The sequence below is a fragment of the Mesoplodon bidens genome (assembly GCF_964165515.1).
Source record: "Mesoplodon bidens genome assembly, chromosome: 16".
NCBI classification, from domain to species: Eukaryota; Metazoa; Chordata; class Mammalia; order Artiodactyla; family Ziphiidae; genus Mesoplodon; species Mesoplodon bidens.
Window position 1 is genome coordinate 16012162 of NC_138173.1, and position 27184 is coordinate 16039345.

At 40.8% G+C, this 27184-nt stretch overlaps 1 protein-coding gene across 1 annotated transcript; it reads right to left on the reverse strand.

Annotated features, from left to right (window-relative positions):
- Positions 1–1616: 1616 nt before the first annotated feature.
- On the reverse strand, positions 1617–27184 carry LACTB2 (lactamase beta 2). The gene is made up of 7 exons (XM_081258222.1): positions 26993–27184; positions 20456–20619; positions 15138–15264; positions 9477–9655; positions 7177–7325; positions 3383–3464; positions 1617–2717 (listed from the first exon to the last, which is right to left on the reverse strand). Exons 1-7 carry the CDS (start codon positions 27112–27114, stop codon positions 2674–2676), a joined length of 867 nt encoding a protein of 288 aa, XP_081114348.1. The 5' UTR covers positions 27115–27184; the 3' UTR covers positions 1617–2673.

The window sequence follows — 27184 nt, forward strand, 5'->3', positions numbered from 1 at the left end:
TTTTGTTTTTGGCCATGCTGTGCAGCTTGTGGGATCTCAGTTCCCCAACCAGGGATTGAACCTGGGCCCTTGGCAGTGAAAGTGCGAAGTCCTCACCACTGGACCACCAGGGAATTCCCTTAGAACTCACTCTTGACAATTTTCTGTATTGGATTTGCTGTTGCACCTGTGGGCCTTCCTTTTTCTTGTTTCTCTGGAGTGCATTATCCAGCAGTTCCCTAAAGAGAGGTGCATGGCAGATACACTTTTTGAGTCCTTACCTGCACACATGACTGATAATTCGGTTGGTTATAAACTTCTAGGACACAAATAATTTTTCCCTCAGATAGGTGAAGGCATTATGTCCTAAAACCCCTTGTTACATTTAAAAAGCCAGTGCCATTTTGAGTCATGCTCCCTTCTAAGTGATTCTAACCACCAATCCTACCACCACACCCATAGCCTGAAAGCTTCTAAGTGCTTCTCTTTATTTCTGATGTTCTGAAATTTTGAAATGGTATGACTTGGTATGGATTGTTTTATCTTTTCTTACACTGTTGAGCACTAAGTAGACCCTTTCAATGGAAAGACTCATGTCCTTCGGTTCTGGGAAATCTTCGTGTATTTCTTCTTTGATAATTTCTGCCTATTTTCAGTTCTTTTCTTTCTGGACCCGTTACTTTGATTTTGTACCTCCTGGTTTCCTTTTAAAGTCCTCTGTCTTTTTTCTTCTATTTTCCATCTTTGTTGTTGTTTTCCAAGAACTTTCTCAACTTTGTTTTCCAACTGTTCTATTTACTTTGGTTATATATATTTAGTTTCCAAGACTTTTTCACAGTTACTTTACATAGTAATCTTTCTTATTTTATAAATTCTACTTTCCCTTCTCTCTCTAAAGATACTATTAAAAATTTTTTTCTCTACATTGACTTTTTTCTTTACTTTTGCTTGTTTTGCTCCATCATTTCTGATATTTCTGTTTATATTAAGAGATACTGATTGGAAACTATATGTGGGTGAGTGTATGAGAGGATTTGTCAAATTGTAGGGCGATATGGCCATTGTGTTGGAGAACCCACATATAACTGTATGTGCAGGTTTTTTCTTTTTTTTTTCCCCCCAACCTGGGAGGATTTGATGAGGGGTTTTATAACAATGGTTCAAAGTGAGGTCTCTGACGAGATTAGGGTCTTGTGAGCAGGGCTTGTGCAGGTTTTTTCTCTAGATCATTCTCTCTCTTGAGATGAAATTTCCAATCTTCTACCTGGCATTCATCTATTTGGAAGCTGCTGTTCTGGGGACAGGTGAGGAAAGGGGAATGGAGGTCTACTGTTCTGACTTTTGCTTAACTTTTTTCTGCCTTTCACCTCCAAGAATAAACTTCAGTCTCTTTTTTGGGGTGGTGGTTGGCTGGCTGTGTAGCACTGGGGTCTGTTGCACATAATAAGCTTTCACTATGGGGACTTACCTGGTGGTCCAGTGGTTAAGACACTGCGCTTCCAATGCAGGAGGTGTGAGTTCAATCCCTGGTCAGGGAACTAAGATCCCACATGCTACGTGTGAAGCCAAAAAAAAAAAAAGCTTTCACCAATCCCAGTTTTTTAAAAAAACTTATTTATTTATTTATTTATGGCTGTGTTGGGTCTTTGTTGCTGTGCGTGGGGTTTCTCTAGTTGTGGTGAGCAGGGGCTGCTCTTCGTTGTGGTGTGTGACTTTCTCATTGCAGTGGCTTCTCTTGTTGCAGAGCATGGGCTCTAGGCATGCGGGCTTCAGTGGTTGTGGCACGTGGGCTCAGCAGTTGTGGCTCATGGGCTCTAAGAGTGCAGGCTCAGTAGTCATGGCGCACAGGCTTAGCTGCTCCATGGCACATAGGATCTTCCTGGACCAGAGCTCGAACTCATGTGCCCTACACTGGCAGGTGGATTCTTAACCACTGAGCCACCAGGGAAGTCCCCTAACCACTATTTAAAAACACTTCTTATAAAAAATTTCTTATAATATTCTAATTTTAAAAACTTTGGTATATAATTCATATATGTGTTGATGACTATATATGAAAACCTGAATTTGGAAAGTAAGTTGGTTGTACTAATGGATTACAGAAATAATTATTTATATACAATGACTTTAATTGGGAATTTAATATTTTTCTATTACCAGAAGTTGATTTACATGAATCATTTGTGGGATGCCACTATGAGAAAATATACATGATACAGAGGTATAGAACTGATACATAAACATGATATAATTGATAGAAACATGAAAACAAGCCTGTAATCTACAGATATAGACAAAGGTTGCAGAAAAGGAAGGATTACACTGAAATCTGTGCTGTTAATTGAAGCAGCTAGAAAAAACAGTATTACTGACCACTGGTAATAGATAAATAACCTCTAAGAATAATATCCAGTTTAAATGACATAAATTATTTTAAAAGAAACTTATTTTATGTATTGAAAATGGATAAACTGTTGGATTTTGAATTTTTCGTAAAATGTTATAAGACCTAGGTGAGACAAATAGCTAATATTATAGGTGTAAAATGTAATTTCATATTTTAGAATAAGTATGATGTTATTTTAAAGTATATTTTCAATGTTCCACATGCTATATTCTCTGTAAATAATTAATAGTTAAGAAAACATACCATTCTCTAAAAATAAAACAACAAAATCTTTCTTTAAGCTGAAACTAAAGATGAGCTTTCCATTTCTTCTCAGGATCCATGTTGCTAACTGTGGAAAGAAAATTACAGAGTAAAAATTTAACAAAAGATGAGCAAATCACTAGATTTTAAGTTATCTTATAACTAGAAAAAGCATTAATTCCTAAAATAATTTTGTTGCTCAATATAAAGTTGGGTTTTTTCTTGGGGGAGTACATATAAAGATGTTGCTGAAGCTTCTACACAAAGTCCAACTTTGCACCTCTTGCTTTTTAAGGCTCAAACTTCTAAGATTATTAACTTGACAAATTAACTTAACACTAGGGAACAATTATAGAGTTACTGCTTTAATATCTTCGAGTTTGCCACCTTTACTGCTGCTAGACCTTTGGATTTTCCAAAATCTTCTAATCGATACATGTAAAATTCTTTGTGGTCGTGTGGTCTGCGAGAGGAGAAGCTCTCTTCCTGCTACATGCCCGTGACTGTCATTCTGGTGGGTGAGGACTGGAACCCCCATGCGAGATTCTCATTCCTGTGGAACCTTTTGTTCTAACTTGTGATCCCCTGGCCTTTTGCTACTGACCCTTCCTAGTGACTGTCTCTCCAACTTGCAGTGACCTTCAAGGGAGAACTCTGGTGGGTGGTGTTTTTCCTCAAAGGAAACTAGTTCATTTGTTAACAAATATTTTAAGTGCTGGTAATAAAAGAACTCAAATTTGGAAGAATACTTACATATCTTTCCTTCCTTTTCTAATTTTTTCAAATGAACTATGATGTTATGTTCGGCCATTTTATGTAAATGCTCAGGAGTATCCTAAAAGAAAAATGAGAGTGAAAGTAAAGCATTTCTTTTTTAAAAAAGAACAGAGTTAATCTTTTTGAAACTTTTAAAGAAAAAAGGCAAAATAATACAGTCTTAATTCAAATACAGTTTTACAGAGTAATAACACTGTTTCATCTTATATATGTCTTGCTTTGAGTCACTATATTATTAGAAATATACTTATAGGCAAAACAGACTGTAAGCTCCATAAAGACAGTACAGTAGTAGCATCTGTTCACTACTGAATACCCAGTGCTTAGCAAAATGGCACATAGTGGGAACTCAGTATTTTATAAATGAATGAAGAAATAAACATAAAAGTCATTCTAGGTAGTTTTGATGATTCTACAGACAGTTGGCCCTATGGTCTATTTATTAGGTTACATGATAATGTCTTTGCACATTTTTATTAAAAGTATGTATGTTTCCAACTTAAAACTTACAATTTTACCTTTATTTTTGTCAAGCTAGTAATGTAATACTGACAACTATTATCTGAATGGTAAACAAAATAAATATTCCTTTTATTCTTTTTTCTAAGTATATATTTTTAATTTTATTGGAGTTTACTTGATATACAATATTAATGTTAAGTACAATATGGTGCTTCACAGTTCTTAAAGGTTATATTCCATGTAGTTATTATAAAATATTGGCTTTATTCCCTATGTTGTACAATATATTTATCTTCGTAGCTTATTTTATACATAACAGTTTATACTCCCCTACCCTTTTATTGCTCCTCCCCCTTCCCTCTCCCCACCGGTAACCACTAATTTGTTCTCTATAGCTGTGAGTCTGTTTCTTTTTTTGTTATATTCACTAGTTTGTTGTATTTTTTAGATTCCACATTACAAGTGGCAACATACAGTATTTGTCTCCTTATATTCTTTAAATAAGAATTTTCCTGAAGTCAAGCTTCTTTTTTCTCTCACTGTTGTGGCCTCTCCCGTTGCGGAGCACAGGCTCCAGACGCGCAGGCTCAGCGGCCATGGCTCACGGGCCCAGCCACTCCGCGGCATGTGGGATCTTCCCGGACCGGGGCACGAACCCGCGTCCCCTGCATCGGCAGGCGGGCTCTCAACCACTGTGCCACCAGGGAAGCCCCAATCTTCTTGACTATGTTTACTATCTCCATTTCTCAGCTCCCTGAAAATGTTTTGCAAAGATCATTGAATTATATTTTAATCAAAATTCAAGGAATTCTTTTCAGTCCTCATTTTACCTGAAAACAACTGGCTAGTCTCTCTGTTTGGAAGAACTCTTCTCTTTTCCCTTGGTTATTCTACCTCTTATGATTTCATCTTCATCCTGGATATTCTTCCCTGATTTCTCTTCAATACTGATGTTCATGATGAATTGTATCATTGATTCTCTTCTCTTTTTACTTGATCAACTTGTCACCGCAACGTCATGTGTTAATGATTCCCAAGCAGAAACCTCCCAGCCCAAACTCCCTGAAGCTCCAGTACCATATATTATATCCACCAGTGTGATTTTCTAGGTCTAATTATGTGACTCCCTGCCTAAGATCCTTGGGTGGTCATTCCCAGCTTATTATTGGCTGAAGCCCAAATTATTTTAGCATGGCAACCAAGGGCTTCCCCTGACCTGCCATGCCTGCCTTTCTTGCCTCATTTCCTGGGACCCCCTCCCTGCCCATCTACAATATACATTCTGGGCTCCAGTCAGATGCGTTTTCTTTGTGGCTTTTCAAACACACACGATGCTTTTGTGACTCCCAGTGTTTGAACACATCTTTCCTTCTGTCTAGAATGACTTCTCTTCTCCTGTACTCTGGCCTTACTCCTTCTTCAAGATCCGATTCAATAATTAAGTTTCTGAAGCTTTTCTGGACAAGCCTCATCACCCTGCATCTTCACTAGGCAGAAACGACTCCTCTTTCCTTTATGCCCTGACGTACTATGTATGGGCCTTGCAGGAAGCTTGGTGTGATAGAAAAACACAAGATTTGAGTATCTGACTTCTGACATCTGAGTGTGTGACATCTGCTAGTTTTGTGCCCTTGGAGAACTTACTTAACTCACACTTTTTAAGTCTATTTTTAATCTGTTAAGTTGGAATAACAATACCTTTATGCAGTGAAAATTCAAGGTACTTGAAATTAAGTACTTCAAATTACAATTGTAAATGTGAAGCATTTAGAACACTGTCTAACACATAGTAATGTGCTCAAAAATGGGAGCTATTATGATACAGCCAGAATTACAAGAATCTATTTAACATGTCTGTCTTCGCTAAACCACGAGTCCTTTGAGGGCAGGGATCTGTCGTCATCTCTGTGTCTCTGCACCTAGTCCAGTGTGTGGCACATGAAGGCATTCAGTAAACATGTGTGGAATGAATAAATGTCTCTGCAACACCTAATGCTGTTCTATATGTGACAGGTGCTTCACACATGTGTGCAGTGAACACATCTCTGAACACGTCTCTGAAAGCAGAACCAGCATTTCTGAGGCCTGCATAGTCACTGGATGACCCATCTGTGAGGGTTATCAGAGAGTTCTGCTGTCTGCACTTGGGTTAGAAAAAACCACCCATGTTTCAATGTATAGTCTGGAGCAGCTAAACTTTAGTATTATGAGGAAATGAACTCTTTTGCAGAATTTAAACATTTACATTATTACCCTTTTGCTCCTGGCACTTATTACTGTCAGCCCTTTTAATCATTCATTCCTCCCTTTTTTTTTTTTTTTTTTTTTTGCGGTACGCTGGCCTCTCACTGTTGCGGCCTCTCCCGTTGCGGAGCACAGGCTCCGGACGCGCAGGCCCAGCGGCCATGGCTCACGGGCCCAGCCCGTGGCATGTAGGATCTTCCCGGACTGGGGCACGAACCCGTGTCCCCTGCATCGGCAGGCGGACTCTCAACCACTGCGCCACCAGGGAAGCCCATTCCTCCCTTTTAAAACAAAGCACATTGAGATACCTGGTTTTTGATAAATTAGGCCCATGGGACATTATGGTCCTTTGCTAATTGAAACCAGGTTCCTTTTCAAGCTCATCTTTAGTTATACTCTCAGGTATCTTAATGCCATACAGGTTATGGTAGTGGGAATTTTAAAACCCAGATAATCTTATTCCATTCTTAACGCCGAAGCAGGTTATCTAATAAACACTTGCTGAAAAACTGAATTATACTGACGGATTGCCACACAGCGCTGTCATACAGTGACGTGCTCAGAGGCCACTGAGTGAGGGGCCCTTTCTCTCTGTACTAAGTGACTCTACTCGTGCTCTTCTTCATGGCCTTTCTCCTTTTAATCTATTGTTAGCATTGCTGCTACTTCTCACTGCTATTATCCCAGCAGCTGTCTCTAGCAGGTCGCCCCTTACTTGCTGCCGGTCAGGACACCGGATCATCAAGATGGCTAGAATAATACACGAATCATAACAAAGATTAACCGCCAGGCTGTTGGCAATGGTCTCCCCTACAGAGTGGAGTATAAAAGGCTTAATAATAGCTCAGGATGGTTATTTCTGTTCTGTGGGCCAGTGTTTGTCTAACTTCTGTGTTCTAGAAAGTTGAGATTGATGGTCTCAAATCCATACGAGTGACATTACTTAAAAAATTAACAGACTCATTCTGCTCTGGGATGTGATGAGTTTACCACATCTATAGTCAACTGAATAGATTATTCTATTAAAATTGTGGCTTTGAACAAATAAGATAAATGAAAATTACCTTGTAAATAACTTTTACAAGATCCCTTGCTGTGAATGACTTTTCAAAGTTCTCATGAAATAATGTAAGAATTTGCTGTTCTCGGATATTCCTGTGAGAGATGTATTGTAGAATTTTAGCTTCGGCATTATGGATTACTGGGCCATGTCCTGCATCAGAATAATTACAAAAATGATTTCAACCAGATAAAAAATTTTAAGTACAACTGAAGTTACTTTACTCTATTTAAAAATATTTCATATAGTATATTGAAAAGGCATACTAAATACATGACAAATAAGAATTATCTGGAAAACTATACAGGTAATAAGAGATTTAAAAGTTACATATAATGCCAAAAAACATTAGAGAATTATATCAAAATCTATATATTATTGTGTTCATTAAAAGTTAGAAAATAAAAATTTAACAATAAAAATACAGCAATAAAAACAGTAACCACAACAGTATCAATAGGTAATATTTACAGAGTGTTCATTATTTGCCAGACATTGCTCTAAATGCTTAACATACATTATTCTTACAAGAATCCCATGAAGGAGGGACTGATACTTTAATTATCCTCTTTGTACAGCAGAAACTGAGGCATAGGGAGGGTAAATAATCTGCCCACAGTTACACAGCTAAGAAGGGGTGGAGCTGGGATTCTGATTCAGGAGCTTTTAACCACTCTGTGCTCTTAACCACTATGCTATCAAAGATTGAAAAGGGGAATGTAAAAGGTAGCTTCATGTAAGTGACCAAGAGCTATTAAAAATTCACAAGAGGGCCTCCCTGGTGGCGCAGTGGTTGAGAGTCCGCCTGCGGATGCAGGGGATACGGGTTCGTGCCCCGGTCTGGGAGGATCCCATATGCCGCGGAGTGGCTGGGCCCGTGAGCCATGGCCGCTGGGCCTGCGCGTCCGGAGCCTGTGCTCCGCAACGGGAGAGGCCACGACAGTGAGAGGCCCGCATACCGCAAAAAGAAAAAAAAAAAAAAAAAAAAAATTCACAAGAACCACAGGAGAACTTTAAGAATCTTATGTATAGGCCAGCAATTCAGAAAAGTTGATAACCTGGAAAAGTTATATTGGAATTTACTCACTCTTTAAGGCAGTGACAATGAATATATTACACAAATCTGCAAGAGGGTTGAGAACAAAATACCAGAAGCAGACAAACCTGTTAGGTAAAGAGCATGGGCTTTAGGATACCGACTATCATTTACTAGCTGTGTGGCTGGGATAGTCTATGAATCTCCGAGTTTATTTCTTCAGCTACCTGCTTCTCTGGTTTTTTGTGAGGACAGCTCTGTGAAGGTCCCTGCACAGCACCTGGCGGGTAGGGTAGCAGGCTTTAATATATGGTAGCTATGGCTATAGACCGTCATTGACATATGAGCTCCTGCTGTGCCAATAAGCCAGTTCACTGGATTTACTGAAGCCAACACTCCAAGAACCTGCACCGGGCAGGCTCTCATTAGCTTTGCTCCAATGTGGGTGCATCAAATGTCTACTGTCTTCTCTTTCAAAATAGCTGTCATCCTCCACTCCTTTTATGTCACAATATTAATCCAAATGCCCAGCCTCACTGTATGTTTTCTATCCCCTCAGCAGTGGGAACTCATGAGAGAATATGAAGGTACTGAAGACACTGTATTTACAGATCTTTCCATGGCTCTTCGGTTAGGAACAAGTTGGAAGGACTTAAAAAATTAAGTAATCGAGTCTCTTTTTCCTTCTGGGGGCCTCTTGTTAGGTACTGTATCTTTCTTAGCTTTCAGGATGGAGGAGAGATTCGTATTGTAAAGCAGGGCAGTGATAGCTAATATACTAACAACAGGTTTCTTTTTCTGGAGAACGGAAATAAATACACAATTTTACAGTTGATATAGAAGCTATTGATATTTCCATACAGTGAGTTAAAAAACTAAAGCTCAGACATCAAATGTTACCCAAGGTTGGTTACATGGCTAAAATGTAGTCCACAACAGAAATCAAGTTAACAAAACTAAAGATAGCTTACGGAATGAAAAAAATTTTCTTGTTCCAGTAAGTTTATTTCATTTGTTTAATAGTTCTATTAATAGCTGTGCAGATGTTAAAAAATAACCCTCATATCTTTTAAAAAAGTTATTAATACAACTCTCGGTCTTCTTTTTAATTGTATTTCTAGACAAGACTTAGGGGTGTAATTTAGAAAGAAGCAATTTATATGTATCTCTTCAAGGCTGAAACCACAAAGAACACACACAGACAAACCAAAATGAATCTTCCTCATCATTTGACACAAATGGTTTGCTAGATTAATAATATTACCCACCTGGATATATAACTTTAGCTTTGATTTTTAATAACTCTTTCAGGGAGCTCATATAATCATAGAGGTCTTCAAATATGGTTGTTCCTTCCCCTAGGATGCAATCTCCAGAGAAGAGAGCATTTTCCTCTTCTAAAAGTAGGGCCATATGATCATCAGTGTGGCCAGGTGTGTATATAACTCTGGTTGAAAGAAGAAAGAAGAAATAGTAACAATTATGAACTCTTAGGCTTAGAAGAAATTTTGAGAAGTAAATTGTTTTCTGTCTTTATCTCTGGACAAGACACGAATAAATGATGTCAGTAAGTTTTTAAAATAGCTCCTTTTTCTCTTGTGGCCCACTGCAAATTATCATCAGAAAATTCTCTCCTTTAGCAAAATCAAATTTCTCACTCTGAAGTGCAAATTTAATACTTTTGCCACGTCTTCTTTCTTATTTTCTATGTAGTAAGTACTGATTACAACAAATTTGGAAAACAGAAAAGGAAAGTACTTGAAGGAGATAAAAATCACCAATCATTCCACTACTCAGATAGTGTGCTCTTATTATTTAAGAACACATTTTCTTCAAATCGATATATGTATGTATATATGTGTATATACATACACACACACTTTATGGTAAGACTATGAGAAGAAAGTGCTTTCATATGTTGCTGGTGGGAGTGAAAAAATGGTATAGCCCATATGGAGGGGAATCTGGCATTTTCTAGCAAAATTACATATGCATTAATCCTTTGACCTATCAATCCCACTGCTAAAATTTACCCTGGAAAATACACCTTTACAAATACAAAAAAATGCATACAACTTATTCATTATATTATTTGTAATGACAAAATATTAGGAACAACACAGATGTCCACCCATAGGGCACTATGGATAAAGTATGGTACATCCACACAATGGGATACTATGCAGCCATCAAAGAGAATGAAAAGATCTCTATGAATTGAGATGAAGTAATTTGCAGGATATACTGCACCAGACATTGCACCTTCAGATTTCCATTTATTTCAGTCTTTATAATGGCAGAAGGTAGTAGAACAAAATGGTGAATACGTTGTTCAGTAAAGTTCTTGGTGAGGGGAGAAGGAACTGGAGGAAAGGAGTCAAAAGGTACAAATTTCCAATTATAATGTAAGTACCAGGCATATAATGTACAACATGATGACTATAATTAACACTGCTGTATGATATGTAAAAAAGTTAAGAGATTAAATCCTAAGAGTTCTCATCACAAGGAGAAAATTTTTCTTTTCTTCTTCTTTTTATTGTATCTATATGAGATGACAGATATTAGCTGAATCATATTACATGTAAATCAAACCATCATGGAAAAAAATATGTAGGTGTGGGTGTATATCCTATCTTATAGCCAATCCTATGAACAATCATACATAGAATGCATTTATGGGCGGAACCCAATCTTTTTCAGGGTCTGCAAATTGCCTTATCCGTCAATGTGCCTGCAACACCTCCTTTATTATTCCCCTCCCACTCTCCACGCCAGAGCTCAGTTATGGCTTTCTTTGATATTTTCCAGGCTGAAGGCAATTAAGATTTCTTAAATCAGGGGATCAGAAATTCCAGTTCTTCAGTCACCTGCGTGGCTAATGCTTTAACTTGCATTAAAAAACTGTGTTAAAATTCTCTTCACATAGGCAGGAGGGGAAAAGGAACTGACATCAGAGGTGCTTTAGGAAAGATCCGAGGAACTGCAGCGGTGGCCTTCCCATGCATCAGGTAGAGCACGGATCTAGCTCCGCCACTTCTGTGACAGACAGACTTTGTGACAATGGCTGTCTTAGAAGATTTAGAACAGTCAACAAAAGCTGTTGGACTGATTGTTCTCTGAGAAATTAAACTTAGTTCACTAGAAAATTCCTGAAAGTTACATCCAGAATCAAATCCTTACTGAAAAACCTTGCTAACTTTCTACTAGTTACTAAAGGGTTCATGGTGGATATTATCTCTCTGTTTTTTTTTTTTTTTTTTTCAAAATTGGCAAGCAGAAAAGATCAACTGGTCATCGACTACTTGGAGACTTAGTAAATTTTAACCTTCTTCTTATAGAACTTTTGCTTAACAATGAGTCTTCTTGTTAATATTTAAAATAATTGGGTTTTACTGACTTGATAAAAATGGAAATTGGAAGCCACGGTCATCAGTAAATTAAATGTTTTATTCAGATTTTAGCGTAATCAGAATTCATATTTTGGGGCTTCCCTGGTGGCGCAGTGGTTGAGAGTCCGCCTGCCGATGCAGGGGACGCGGGTTCGTGCCCCAGTCCAGGAAGATCCCACATGCCGTGGAGCAGCTGGGCCCGTGAGCCATGGCCGCTGGGCCTGCCCATCTGGAGCATGTGCTCCACAACAGGAGAGACCACAACAGTGAGAGGCCCGCCTACCACAAAAAAAAAAAAAAAAAAAAAAAAAAAAAAAAAAGAATTCGTATTTTGGGAAAATATTATTTACAAAGTCTTCTTAAAAAAGTGAGTTTACTTTTTTTATTCTCTGTATTAGTTTTCCTCTCAAATCTTAAAATAGATAGGTTCTCATACTTTATCTTCATCAGAATGCAGTAAAACAAAACTTAAATAGAATTCAGATAATATGGAGCTCCTTGGCATCAATTCACTCCATGAATGTGAGACAGTATTCCACTGAGAGGGGGCGGTGACAGGAAGCAAGATGTGGGAGGCTTTGGGGCACTGATACTGTTTCCTACTTCTTTTTAGGTTAAGAAAAATCTTTTTTTTCTTTAATTGAGGTAACATTGATTTATAACATTACATATGTTTCATGTGTACAACATTATATTTCTACTTCAATATACCTTACAATATGCTCACCACCAACAATTTATTTTCCATCGTCACGGTACAGTTGATACCCTTTACCCATTTCACCCCCCCACTTCCCCTCTGGTAACCACTACTCTGTTCTCTGTATCTACACCATATTGTCGTTTCTTGATCTGCATGCTGCTCATAGGATTTGTTCAGTTTGTAGCAACTCACCGTTGCACACGGATGATAGGTACGCTTTTCTGTTTGAATACTCTAATAAAAAGCTTAAAGTATGTGGTCTGTTCATGGCAGATGGGTGGCAGTAACTTCCAAGGACTGAATATTCTCTCTTTTTTTTTTTTTTTTGCGATACGCAGTCCTCTCACTGTTTTGGCCTCTCCCGTGGTGGAGCACAGGCTCCGGACGCGCAGGCTCAGCGGCCATGGCTCACGGGCCCAGCCGCTCTGCGGCACGTGGGATCTTCCCGGACCAGGGCACGAACCCATGTCCCCTGCATTGGCAGGTGGACTCTCAACCACTGCGCCACCAGGGAAGCCCAGGACTGAATATTCTCAATCTGCAATTAGGTATAGATCTAATATCCGTAATTCTGTGATAACCGATAAACCAGTACTGTGATACCCACGCCTGTGAGACAGGAGACTCAAGGAACCACCTACTGTCTCGACCCCTTTCATTTTCACTAGGGCTGGTGTGTGATGGGAGAAATTCTGTATTGTCCGAGAATACCAAATACTTTTTGAAGTAGCAGCTATATGATGTTTGTTTTCCTTTGGTACCATGAGCAAATTATACGAGATACTATCATATTTTCAACAAGAGCATTTAAAGAACATTCCCAGAAATTAGTTGGTTTATAAATTAAATTCTGTTAAAATCACTGCATACTGAGAAAAAGGGAACGCTGGTTTGAAAGGTGGCATGGATACCCATGACTTCATTTTCTCTTTCTCATTCTTCTGTTCATTTACTCGCCTCTTTGGAGCTAGTAAATTTACTATGTGTAGGATAAATACCCATTACCTCCTAAGTGCCAGGGACTGAGGATCTTAAGATGAATCTGGGACCTGCCTGTGTCAGAGTGGCTAGCTTGTCATCAAACCTATTCCCTCTTTTTCCTGGGCACGAAGTTAAGCTCTATTTCCCGGTCTCTGCACAGTCAGGAGTGGCGCGTGACTGAATTTATAGCCAATGCAAGAGATGGCCGGGTCTGTGAAAACCTTCCAGGTAAGATCCCTTTCATGCTCTTTCTCCACCCGCTGGGTTGATGGAGGTGAGCACGGCGACCTCGGAAGCCAAGGAGTGAGGTTAATGGAATCACAAGATGCACGGAGCCTGAAACCTCACTTACAGGAGGGTCACTCACTAGTCAGCACCCCGTTTTGGACTTTACGTGACTGAGAAGTAAACTTCTTTCACGTTTGAGCCGTTATGCATTTCTGGGTTGGTTGACCATAGCGACTAGAATTAACTAATATTGTGAAGCTAAGGAGTTGATTACCTTTGCAGGTACTTACATACAAAAAAACTTACAATACAGTTTAATACAAAGTAATAAAGGTTATAGGAAAGTTAGTGGAGGGAATAGTGAGTTATGCCTGGAAAGGGTTCTTGAAGTAAGTAACGTGGATTAGGTCTGAAGCATGAACAGATAAGAGCCTGTCAGGGAGACGAGTTGCGGGGAAGGGGCAATGCGTAGTCCAGGGGAAGGCACGAGCAACAGCACGGCCGCACAGAGTGTCCTTGCTAACTGTGCCTGTGAGGGGAGTGATGAGAGCGAAGACCAGAGAAGTCTGGGGCCAGACTGTGACACGGTGAGGAGAACAAACATTACCTTGTGTGCAGGGAGGGTTGTTCCAGGTTTCAACTGACCCGGGGAACGAAGGTCAGATTGGAAAGCGGGGAGCCTGCAGACAGGAAGACTGAGCAAGAAGTAGTGGTCGTGGACGTGGAGAAAGGCGACATTGCCAAATATTTCTGAGGTGAAGAACTAACCTGATTAGATGGGGAGGGCCGCGGGGAGGGACGCAGGGGAGTACGTGGGTGAAGAGGAGTCAGCTTCTATCTTAGAAGGAAAAAAACGTCTTAAGTACTGAGAGAGTAGATGTTCTGAAGTCAAAAAACAAGTACAGATTGTGGGGGAGAGAGAACCAGAATTAGTTCAGCTTCAAAGCTAACGAGTTTGAAACACCCTTTTGAATCCTTCAGATAGGTCACGGGGTTTATGGGTCTGGCTGGAAACGTGCTGACTTTAGGGATGGGTCACCTTTCGGAAGTGAGAGCATGAGAGAACCCTGAACTTGACTGATGGGCAGAAATCCCGAAATCACCCGAGCAGGAAATGCTCATCTATTTTTTTTTAATTTAAATTTTATTTATTAAATGAAGGTAATCAGGGCTTCCCTGGTGGCGCAGTGGTTGAGAGTCCGCCTGCCGATGCAGGGGACGCGGGTTCGTGCCCCGGTCCGGGAAGATCCCACATGCCGCGGAGCGGCTGGGCCCGTGAGCCACGGCCGCTGAGCCTGCGCGTCCGGAGCCTGTGCTCTACAATGGGAGAGGCCACAACAGTGAGAGGCCCGCGTACCGCAAAAAAAAAAAAAAAAAAAAGAAGGTAAACAAAGAATTTTAAAAAGGCAGATAGAGTGAAAACTCCTTCTCTTTTCCCCTGTTTCTCAAGCCACCCAATGTCTCTTCCCAGAGAAACCAGTGTCAGCAGGTCTTCTGGATCTGCTGAGGTATCCTCCTGAGGTATTTTCACTCAGACAAGCAAGTATGTCTTGTCTTTTTACAACACGTATACACAGACCCCTCCCCCCAGCCCTGCCTTCCCTGTCTCAAGCACGTTCATGTACCTTAGCGTGGCGCCTTCAGTCTTAATCACATCTCCATCTTTCACATAAACATACCGTTGCTCTCCATCTCCTACAGTTTCTTTTCTCTCGGGATTCCGTGGGAGTTTTTTAATGCAGTAGGTACTGTCTAGTCACAAAACATGTAAAATATATTAAGTCACACTTTAAATGATAATTTAGCCTTTTACGAGATCAACTTCCAGAGAGCGAACACTTGAGATTGGCTGCACAAAGTCTTAACGGTAAGAGGCAACAGAAAATGGGATGCATTGTGGCAGCGTATCTCTGGGACGGTAACTATTTCCTCCACCTTAACAAAAGAGTTTTTTATTCTCTCATGTCCTTCCAGGTCTACATAAAAGCCTTTGTTTTTTTCTAGTCACTCCTCTTTTATATAAAAATTTGGAAGTAGCACTTCACAGTCTCAGCTAGGTTTGAGATCAAGATGGGTGTTGAATACTGTATAGCACTGGGAACTTTACTCAATACTCTATAGTAACCTATATAGGAAAAGAATCTGAAAAAGAATAGATACATGTGCATCTATAAGTGAATTACTTTGCTGTACACCTGAACATTGTAAATCAACTAGACTCCAATAAAAAATAAAGATTAAAAAAAAAAAGATGGGTGTTGAAGAGGCAGTGATACCAAAACTGGGAACTTTTCCCTATCTAGGTGCCTAACATAGAATAAAAGAGGTTATGGCATCATGGCAGTACTTAATAATAAAAGGCTAATAGTATAAAGTTCTTCCTGTGAAAGCTGAAAGGAAGCCCCAAACCCGGGGCTAAGATACGAAACCATTAAAATAAATGTAACCCATAGTACTCTCACTGACACAAAGAAAATCAGTTACTTAACCAATCAATAGCTGAGTGGCAATCATCTAACCAGTATACTATGTACAGTGAATACAAGGACCATGACACCAAAATGCTTAAAAACTGTCATAGTTGGGGGAAATAAAACACAAACAGGCAACAATTAGAGAACTATACTCAGGCCCACTTAAGGGATACTAAATGGACAATTCAGCTAATAAAAGCAGCAGGTGTTTAGAGAAAGGAGAAACAATTAGAAAGGGATTCATAGATAGGATAGAACTTGAGGTGTGACTTACAGGATGAGTAGGATGGCAAAAGGTTCAGAGAAAGACCTGTAGGTAAGGGAAACAGTGTTAGTAAAGGCCCAGAAAGGAGGATGAGCATGGCATAGGTGCCAAACAGTGCTACCAACCTGCCTAGAGCAAAACCCTGGCTGGAAAGAGTGGGACAGTAAGGTGAGCTCAGATCATGGAGGGCCTTGAAGTGCCTTGCAGAGAACAGGGGGATTTAAACTTTACAGGATGTGGCTACCATACACTCTTTAGTAAGAAACTGAAATAGTGTTAATAGGTGGATTAGTATGGCAGCTGTAGGTGGGGAGACTGGAGAGGGAGAGATCAGAAAGACCGGGACAGGGTGACTGCAATAACCCTGCTGGAAGGTAATGAGCATCAGGGCTACAGTGGTATCAATGGAAATGCGGAGGGAGAAAAAGACATGCAAAGGAAAACTGACAAGATATAGAAATCTGGCTAGCAGGAAGGATCAAGGATAGAAATATCGCAAATATAATAAAAATAAAACAACAGCAACTAGACCTTCCCTCTCCAGCGCCAAATTCCATTGCTTTGCATCTTGAGAGGCTGAAGCAAAAAATAATACGCTATTCTGGGAACTGACGTTACACAGTAAGGCTGTCTTCATTTTAGAGTGAGATAGCAACGTGTTTTTGTTTGTTTTTATTTGTAATCTGCATAATTTTGTTTTTCAGTAAAGAAGTGGAGATACTACAACTCTAGTTGTGAGGCAGATGATCCTTCCAAAAAACTCACAACTATCTCAAAATTACAAAACAAATGTCACACTATAAAATAACTCCGTGCCAGTTTTTAAAATTATGTGCAAATTTGAAAACACATATCTTATTCACAATAGCAATCTACACAGGCAAGATGGAGAAGGGCATGCTGAAATCAATCATATGATAGTAATTATTATTTTAAATAAAAGCTTATTGAGATGTAATTCACATACTATAAAATTCACCCTTTTGAAATGTACAATTCACTGTTGTTGTTGGTTTTTTTTTTAGTGTATTCAAAGAATTGTACAACCATAACCACTATAAAATTTTAGAACATTCCGAAACCCTATACCCAGTGGTACTCACTCCCTATTCTCTCCTTCACCCAGCCCTTGGCAACCACTTATCTGCTTTCTGTCTCTATCATGTAATTATTTTAACAGGAGGAAACCCTCAGTCATTTGTTAAGGTTTATGGATTATAATATCATTGCCAATGCTAATTATTTAAGCTGATACAAACGTGATATTGCTCATGTATAATACTTTCTAACATTCTAATTGAATAGCAAGAAGCAAACATCTGACTCCTAGGACTCGGATGTTAAATACATGGCAAAGGCCCAACTTCAGCTGCAAAGTAATAATTATTAGATAACAAAATATATTTTACAAGATTTACCCAAAACCAAGCCAAAACAAAAAACTTGAGCACCCTGGGCCTATACAGTTCTCATGTCTGGTAAAATTCTGGCTCCCCATAAGCCACTGGGAGTTCCCAAATCACACACTGATCATATTTTTAATTTTTGCAGGCAGATTACTTCAGAGCTACCGTAACTTCCCATAGAAATCTTATAAATGGCATTCATAATTTTGGTGTGGCCTGTAAAAACACAGGAAGTCAGCATTGTAAAGTACTTGAAAAATTATGCCATACTAATAGTTAAACAAAATTATAAAAAATTTAGAGCCATGGCCGCGGAGCCTGTGTGTCCGGAGCCTGTGCTCCGCAACGGGAGAGGCCACAGCAGTGAGAGGCCCGCGTACAGCAAAAAAAAAAAAAAAAAAAAAAAAAAAAAAAAAAAAAATTTAAACTATTAAAATATGGAATACAAAGAAATTAAAAAGCAAAATGGAACAAGAATGCTAGTGATTAAGGATTTAGAGAATGAAGAAATACATGGAACTTTTGGGGGGAGATCCTAAAAGGTCCCCCTGAACAATTTCAGTGCTGAGGAACTCAAGGTCTGCATGTAGCTGGTCTAGCTTCAATAAAGTTCAGAACGAAACACAACAAGCCACTTCTCAAACAAGTATTAAAGTTTTCATGGCTATAAAGCAGTGTCAAATTTCTTTCTGATTTTCTTTAAATCAACACAATAGGTAATCTATCATATAAATATTCATTATTTGTAGGGAACCCCAAACTATTTTAATTTTTAATTTAAAGAAAGTGGGTCAGATGGCCAGTAACAGGTGAATGGATACACAAATGGTGGTATATTCCTACCATGGATGACTACTTGGCAACAAGGAACAAGCTACTGATGATGAAACGGGTGAATCTCAAAAACAAGATGCTAACGTGCAAGAAGCCAAAGAGTGATGCCGTATTCTTCCATTCTAGGAAACTTTAGAACACTGGCAAGACTAATCTACGGTGATATAAAGCAGATGAGTGGTTGCTGGAGCTGGAGGGGGAATCACTGCAGAGTGGCACGAGGGGACCTCTTTTTGGGGCAGTGGGAGCGTTCTTTATCTTGTCTGGAGTGGTCACATAGGTGTTTGCCAAACTATACATTTTATGGGTACATTTTATGTATGTAAATTCAAGCTCAATAAAGCTGACTTATGAAGGAGAGAAAGGGGGCCATAAACATTTCAATTTTTCAAGCTGACCTGCATGCTAAAAGAGCTGCCCAAAGCTAATTAAGGATCCTTGGCATAGTTTTTTAATTCACAAAATTTAATGATGGACAAGAGAAAGAAAGGTGAGGACAGGTCAGACTAAGACAGAATGACTTCCTGCAGAGGGCAGTCCCTTCGGATTGGAAGAAAGGAGGTTAGAGGGTAAGAGAGTGAGGGGAGACAGGTCTTTACAGTGGGCCGCCTGGTGATATTGGGGGCTGTGCCTGAGAATATCTTGGTGTCCCAATTATAGTCTCAAGGCCTAAAAAGATAATTACAAACATTAAAAAATACGAGTCGAATGTCTACATGCATCCCTTTTGTGAATGAATGTTCTTGACCTCCTTGTCTTTCCTGTGCCTTGGACACACACAAAGTCCCACTCCAGTGTCTCTGCCCCGGCAATGCCCTCTGCTGGGTGTGCCCTCCTCTCAGACACCGTATAGCTCACCCCCTCTCCCTCCACCCCAGACACCACTGCTACCACCCTCCTCTGCTTTTTTTTTTTTTTTTTTTTTTTGCGGTACGCGGGCCTCTCACTGTTGTGGCCTCTCCCGCTGCAGAGCACAGGCTCCAGACGCGCAGGCTCAGCGGCCATGGCTCACGGGCCCAGCCGCTCCATGGCATGTGGGATCTTCCCAGACCGGGGCACGAACCCGCGTCCCCTGCATCGGCAGGCGGACCCTCAAACACTGTGCCACCAGGGAAGCCCTCACCCTCCTCTGCTTTACTCTCTCCCCTCTTGCCTTCATGTAGCTTCATTTTTCTTCATAGCACCTGTCACCATCTGACCTAAGATTCATTTACCATTTACCTTCCCAACTAGAACGAAGCTCCATGAAGGCGGTCTTTGTTTTGCTCACTGCTAGGTCCCATGTGCCAAGAATGGCACCTGGATTTAGCAGTGCCTCCAGTATTCACTAAAGGAAAGGATGGATGGATGGATGGATGGATGGATGGATGGATGGATGAATGGATGGATGAATGGATGGATGGATGGATGGATGGATGAATCTATGTGTGTGATGGTGGGATGAGGGAATAAAGGAGATGGTAAGGTGTCAGTACTGAATAGGTTTCAGAGAATTATCAATACAATGATCTTTCCCCAGTATTTCAGTTTATTGTGGTAACTGCCTTATGTTATGGAAGACATGAGGTCCCATTTAGAATGTGGACAAGAACATACCACCTCACAGTACTCAGGCCAAATGTCAGCACAGTGCCTGGCACACAGTAAATGCTCAACAGTAGTTAGTTATTATAAAATCTGAAATAGTAATTGTCATACAAACTAAATTAAAACTGATCTTCATCACTGGGCAAAGGGGAAAAATAAGAGGGAAAAGAGATCTGAAATAGAAAATAGGACCTTTCCTTTCCTCTTCTGTTAAAACTGGGGATAGTGTTCAAGTTACAGTAATTTCTGAAAGTACCAGTTAAATATGTAAGTAAGCTAGTAAATGGTTTACTAGCTTACTTAGCTCTGTTAACCGAAGTAAATTATTCCGAAGATGCAGTTTTCTTCAATGAGCTTAATGAATGTTTTCTGTTTACCATTATTGATGTTTTTACAAATATCTCCTATGCCTCCGGTATGATCACGGTGCCAGTGGGTCACTATGATTTCCTGGATTGCTGTGTTAAATTCTGTCAGAGCCTGCTTTAAACAGATGATATATTCTGGAATTGCTGGTTCTCCAGTGTCAATGAGGATTCTCCTGAAAATTAAATGGAAGATAATCATACAGTCAGAACACAGAGTCTGTATCAGCATATTTCTCACACAGATGATTTACATTAAAGAAACTGCACAAATTGCCTTGCTTCCAACGTGCTTGAAAACCAGCTGCATGTTATTTCAGCTTAACTATAATCATCTCACCTTCAGAAAGTTCTCTGAAAAAAACTCATAGATAAATGTGAGTCTGAACAAGGAATAAGAGCAATGGTATTCAACACTTACACAGCACTTAAAAGAAATAAGGCACTGTTCCAAGGACCTGACATATTTTAACAATTGTATTTCTCGTAACACCGCTTTGAAGTAGGCATTTCATTATTATATCCAGAAATCAAGTAACTTGCCCAAGGTTACTCTGCAAAGACAGGGCAGAAGCAGCATTTGCACCCAGGTATTCTGGCGCCAGAAGACACGCTTTTATCCACGCGGCCTTTGAGGTCTTTTACAACATCCTCAAATGTCTCGGAGATATGAAAGCATCTGATTCGATGGTACCCGAAGGAAACCTAGTCTTCTGCACGAAACACAAAACGGATCACCGAAGTTTTACACGGGCTGCCTTATGTGAAAGTGCAGGCAGCAGGGAAGTGTCGGGGAGTGTCTGAGCTGCTTCCTTTCTCTACTCAGACCACCTCATTAGTTATCTTTTTCTGCTTGTGGTTCTGAACCCACCTTCCACTTTGTTTGCCCTTTCTCACTATTTTATGGGATGATGGTCTTTCTCTCTGAAGTTTTCTGGAAGAAATCGGGGTGACATTTTCCTCCTCCAGAACCAATTCACTGACTTCTTAAATTCACGCTGTTTCACAGGAATCCCTCCCGAATTCAGGCTGGGGGAGAGATGATTCATCTTGATGCAAAGTTTCAGTCATTCTATTTGTGTATTAATTCATCAATAACTGTTTACGAATGATCTGCTACGTGCCATGCCTTTCTTGCAAGACAAAAACCCATCTTGCCCTGGAGAAACAACCTGATTTTGTATGTTAATGACGACATGTGTAACAGCAATTTTAGTACATGAACGATGCTGCTGACAACAGCAGTTTTAGTCATCTGACTCTGGTGGATGAATATTTAGGTAGCACAGGACTGAGGGCAGAGGGGGACAAGAAAGGGAATAAAGTTCTGGATAGAGAGATTAGTCGTAAACTCGGTAAGGAAACGTGGCTTTAGGGGGACTCGGTTTCACAGTCACTTGTCCATTCAAGATACACTGTGCGTCTCTGGAGGAAGTGGACTACATGGGAAGCACCTAGAATCATTCTTCATGTGGCTTAAGTACAACCTCAGTTGTAAACTGGAAAAAAAGGTTGTTCCCTCCTTAACAAACAGCAAGTCTATCAACGATGTCTGTGAAGAGTTAGTGCAGAGGACCGGACACTGTCATCTCCAGGTGGGCTGTGTCCTTCACAGCCCAGACAATACCCCGTCTTAGGATGTCATTTTGCAAATGCGAGTTATGCTAATCCAGGGGACAAGAGAAGAGTGCAGAAGCATCTGTACAGGTCTGTGACCAATTTATTCACCAGAGCACAGGGCCTGGCATGCAGTAACAATCTGCTACGTGAACGGAGAAAACAATTCTTCAACTAATGGGAGTTAGTGGCATCAACTTCCTCAATTAGGTATTTTCTATCAACACTGAGATAGCTATTAAATGGTCTCTGTCAATTTGCTGTCCCTCTTACAAAATCAGTAAGTACTTTCTGAGCACCTACTATAAACCCAGTATTGTCTGGATGCTATAAGGGAGGAAAAAGTGAGTAAAGTAATAGCTGACGTGCTTTCCCCGTGCTAGAATTTAAGTACTTTAGATATGAATCTTCACTTAAATTTCACTGAATCCTCATAACATCCGTCTGAGGTGGGTATGATACAACTCTCACTGTATAGATAAGGAATCTGACCCTTAGCGAATCAACTGTCTTGTCCACAGCCATGAGCCAGGTACTGGGACCTGATAATCAGAGCCCAGCTTCTTAACCCCAACGAGTCCACTAGACTGCCTTTTCCTATTAAGAAGAAATAGTATACTCACCCTCAAGGTATTTACAATTTTAATAGTAAAGATTAAAACTCCGTCTTTTAGAGGTTCTAGGCAGAGGAGGAATGTGGAAATACTCTTTGGAAGATCTGGCTATTATTGGTCCATTCAAATGTTTACTGAATCCCTCTGTACTAGGCATCACAGTAAGTGTGAGCGCTTTAGGGAAATTCATTTGGCGTCTATGGGCTGATCAGAAAGAGGAAGGAAGACTGGTTAAAACTGCAGTTATCCAGCAGTAATAGAATCCTAACAGAGCAAATGAAGGGAAAAAGAGAATGCTCATTCATTCAGCAAATATTTACTGTACTATGTACAAGGCTCTGTGCTAGGTGCCAGAGATATAGTAATAAATAAGCCTTCACTGAATTTATAGTCTAGTGGGGAGTGGAGTTGGGGAAATACATTAAGCTTCTTCCTAAACACAAAAAATCATTTTATTATTGACATAAGGGCCATGACAAGTATGGAATGCTAAGGCAGTGTATTACATTAACCTAACACAGTGTGAGGCGTCAGGGAAGGCATTACTGAGGAAATGTTATTTTACCAGAGCTCTAAAGGATGCGTGAGGTTGGCTGGGTGAAGAGAAGGATAAGTGGGAGACAGAGAGGAAAGTAGGCATGAAAGCTCTGAGGCCGGGTGGGTAGAACCCATGCGGCCGGATGGGAGAGGAGCTTGACTCAGGGTGAGGACAGATCGGAGATCAGAATAGCACAAGGCCTTCTAGTTTCCATTTCCCAAAAAATCCAACTCTGTTATCTTGGTGAATCACAAAGTTTTCAGTGCAGCCAGACACATCTCCTCTGTGACTTCCGATGTCAACTGAATTGCCACACCCTTACGAAACCTCTCGACAGGGACTAGATTAAAATCTTTAATTATACGGTTCCAGAACTCTAGACTTACTCTTCATCGGCCTCATCAAATGGTAAATTATATATCCATTTTGGGGGCTATATGTTTTTTGTTTTGGGGGGATTTTTTTGGCCACACTGAGGCTAGTGGGATCTTAGTTCCCCAACCAGGGATTGAACCCAGACCCTCGGCAGTGAGAGCATGGAGTCCTAACCACTGGACCACCAGGGAATTCCCTGGGGGCTATTTGATTTATGGTATCTACAATTCGCCAAGCCAAGTGAAAGCAAAACTATTGTTAAGTGTGTATTTTTTCTACCAAGTCCATAGGAGACTCCTAGTATATTGCCTGAGACACAGTAGGCACTTAGAAATGTTTCTACTATGAATGAAGGCTTTCTTTTTTTTATCAAATAACATTTAAAAGAGTCAGTACGAAATATTATGTCTCCAAAAACTTTAAAAAAATACCAGAGGTGTTTTATTAAAGGGCAACTTAAGATAAGACCAAGTCGTATTACTACTTTACAAACAGACCTCATTTTAAGTATACTGCAAGGAAAAAAAAGTTTCACGTTTCACCTACGTATAATAATGTCCCTTGAAATGTCACTTTGAAGCTCCTCCCATCAAGGATGGCAGTCTGTTTCCTCATCCTCTGAGTGTGGACTTACACTGGGTTTTCCTACTGAAAACAGACTGACGTGAAAGTGACGGCTTGCCATTCGTAAGCCTCAGCCTCCAGGTCTTTCCGTGCTTCCTCTCACTCCACTGGAACCCTGAAACTAGCCAGTGAATAAGCTAGGCTACCCTGCTGCAGGATAAGAGACCAGAACACAAAAAACAAGAACCCCACAATACTCCTTTGGCTACGTCGGGGAGAATGAATTGAACAGGGACAAAAGTAGATGCAGAGAAGCCTGACTATTTCAAAAGCCTAAGCAAGAGTTGTACTGGCTTGGACTGGGTGACAGCGGTGAAAATGCTGAGATCTTCTTAATGGCTTGGATGTGTGTATGCAGGAAGCAAAGCAAAATGTCAAGGAGGGTACGGAAGTATTTGCCTCGATCAAACGTGGGGATGGGTCTCTTCACCAAGATTTGGATGACTGGAAGAAGACCAGTAGGAAACAGTGAGTTTCAAGTGGCTGTGAGGCTCCAACTAGAGATTTAAGAAACCAGTTGGCTATCCTAATCTGAAGATGAAGCTTGGATTTGTCTACACTGGAGCTATAAATTTGGGAGTTATTAATGAATAAAACAGGTGAAGCCAAGGAAGTAGACAAGATCCCCTAGGTAAAGAACATAACAATGGGAACAGAAGAAAGAGTAGGATTGCCTTGTGAAGGGCTCAAACACTTAAAATACTTGGTAGAGAGCATGATTCTATAAAGGACATTGTATAAGAGTAGCTAGAGAGGTGAGAGGAAACCAGGAGAATGCGGTGTTAAGCAAATCAAGGAGGGAGTGGTCAACAGCATCAATAGATATTGAAGTTCAAATAAGATGGAAATGGAAAAATGCCATTGGGTTTAGTGATACAGGAGGCACCTGTGATCTTAGTGGAACAGATGGATACCATTATCAGAACCACTTACTTGGACCCAACTAATATTCATTACTAGCCACCTAACATCTACTTTATACAGCAGAGCAGCAGCATCTGTACATTAACTTATTCTAGTTCAACTACATGGGTTCATCATCACCCCTCTCTCACCTATGAGTGATTCCACTGGCCGTTCCACTCCCTAAGCTTATGTGGCTAGTAGTCTAAGCAGTGTAAGATGGAAGGCCGTGAATCTGCTCTTCCCTCAATCAGTTTCAGGTTCCTCGTGTCTTTTAGCACCAGCACCTTGCCACGCAGTGTGTGATTCTAGTGTTTAAAGACACAGTATGGATTTTTCATACAACATGGCGCCTAAACCTAAGCCGACTTCTTCATCTGGTTTTCAAACAGAACCCGCCATCTGTTTCACCACTGGAAGAAAAGCAGGCTGTGCTGAACTTACTGAGAGAGTACACTGATCTCCAATATAGTGTTTTCCTGAGAGACTTTCTAGGGTAATTTTGACTACATGCAATTTTCATATTAGGTACTGTCTTTTAGAGCTCATTTAAGATGACACACTGAAAAATGAAGAGCATACCTATGGATTTCCTAGGGTGAGGGAGTCTCAGCTAACCCAGACTCTACGTCAGATATCAGGTATTTTTTCTGCTTAATTTTCTGTTCTCCTCGATTCCGGAGGCAGCTTAAAGCTCTGACCCTGCCTTGTTTACCCTGGACTCAACTTGTTGCTTTCTGCTTAATGTGCAGTACTTCCAGACCCTCCATCCTGCTGCTTCTAAAATTGTGATTTACTGGAAAAAGGCAAATACAGTGGATACTTCAAATGAAAGCCCAATACACTATACTTATTAAACCGTTTTTAGTAATCAACTATATTTTACTAATTGTAACACGTCCGGACTGAACAATTAAATTCTGGGCTCAAGCGGAACTATATCTTATTTTCATTTTCTATTATCTAGAGTATACTAAAGACTAAGTACTACACAAAAATTGCTCAATGCACTTATGGTGCAGTAAATCACATGTTCCCATTTCTGCATAATTCCACTAAAACAGAGTGCATCTGAACAAGAGAAAAATCTTAGAAATACAGAGAGGTTATTCCCTCCGCGGAGTAATTTAAATAAGGCCACACAACAGCAACAAAAACAAAGTTAGTCAGCTTCTCTTTCCCAAGAGCTAGGGGGCTCTTCAACAGACTCGAGCAATTTGAAGCAAGAAAATCCTGCCCTCTGCTGCTGAGTTAAGAAAAAGGCCTCAGCACAACGAATCGCTTTTGCGAACCGAAGTTAAACTCCGGGCCAAACACCAGCGAAAGTCAGGTGTGGAAAGTAAACGCTTTCCAGGATTAACTCCAGGCGATTTTAGTTTCTCAACAGCTTAAACACGCGCATCCTGGCATTCAATATCATGCAAAGTAAATTAGGTCTCAAAACCACGAAGTGGTTTTTTTCATTAGCCAGCTGTAAGCTAGAGGGTTGACTACCCAGGGTGGTCTTTTTTTTTTGTTTTTTTTTTTTTTTGAGGTACCCGGGCCTCTCACTGTTGTGGCCTCTTCCGTTGCAGAGCACAGGCTCCGGACGCGCAGGCTCCGCGGCCATGGCTCAGGGGCCCGGCCACTCCGCGGCATGTGGGATCTTCCCAGACCGGGACACGAACCTGCGTCCCCTGCATCGGCAGGTGGACTCTCAACCACTGCGCCACCAGGGAAGCCCCCCAGGGTGGTCTTGATCTGGGGGTGGCAGGACACCGTGGTGCCGGCTGCGGGCGCACAGCCTCTCCGCCCGCGGCGAGCAGCCCTCGCAGCCCCAGCTCCGGGCGTCCCGCGGGTCGGTGTGTAGGATGCGGGGTGCGGGAGGGAAACGTTTACCTGGGACCGGTCCCCACCAGGTAGGTGTTGGTGCCCTGCAAGGTCATGGGGCCCGGGTTACAGCCCAGGACGCGAATCACCCGACTGGACAGCCGTTCGACGCGCTGCAGGGCGGCTGCCATCTCCACCTCTGCCGCTCACCCGCGCTGAGCGAGAAGAGCCGCCGGAGCGCGGAACAAGCAACCAGGCCGG

What these genes read in the sequence shown, in the direction of transcription:
- LACTB2 (XM_081258222.1), bottom strand. Translation starts at nt 27,114, where the DNA reads ATGGCAGCCGCCCTGCAGCGCGTCGAACGGCTGTCCAGTCGGGTGATT. An exon ending in ACTGAAGGCGCCACGCTAAG is followed by an intron (nt 9,656 to 15,137) that starts GTACATGAACGT and finishes TCTTTCAACCAG; the next exon opens with AGTTATATACACACCTGGCC. An exon ending in TTGTAAAAGTTATTTACAAG is followed by an intron (nt 3,465 to 7,176) that starts GTAATTTTCATT and finishes TTTTTCTTTTAG; the next exon opens with GATACTCCTGAGCATTTACA.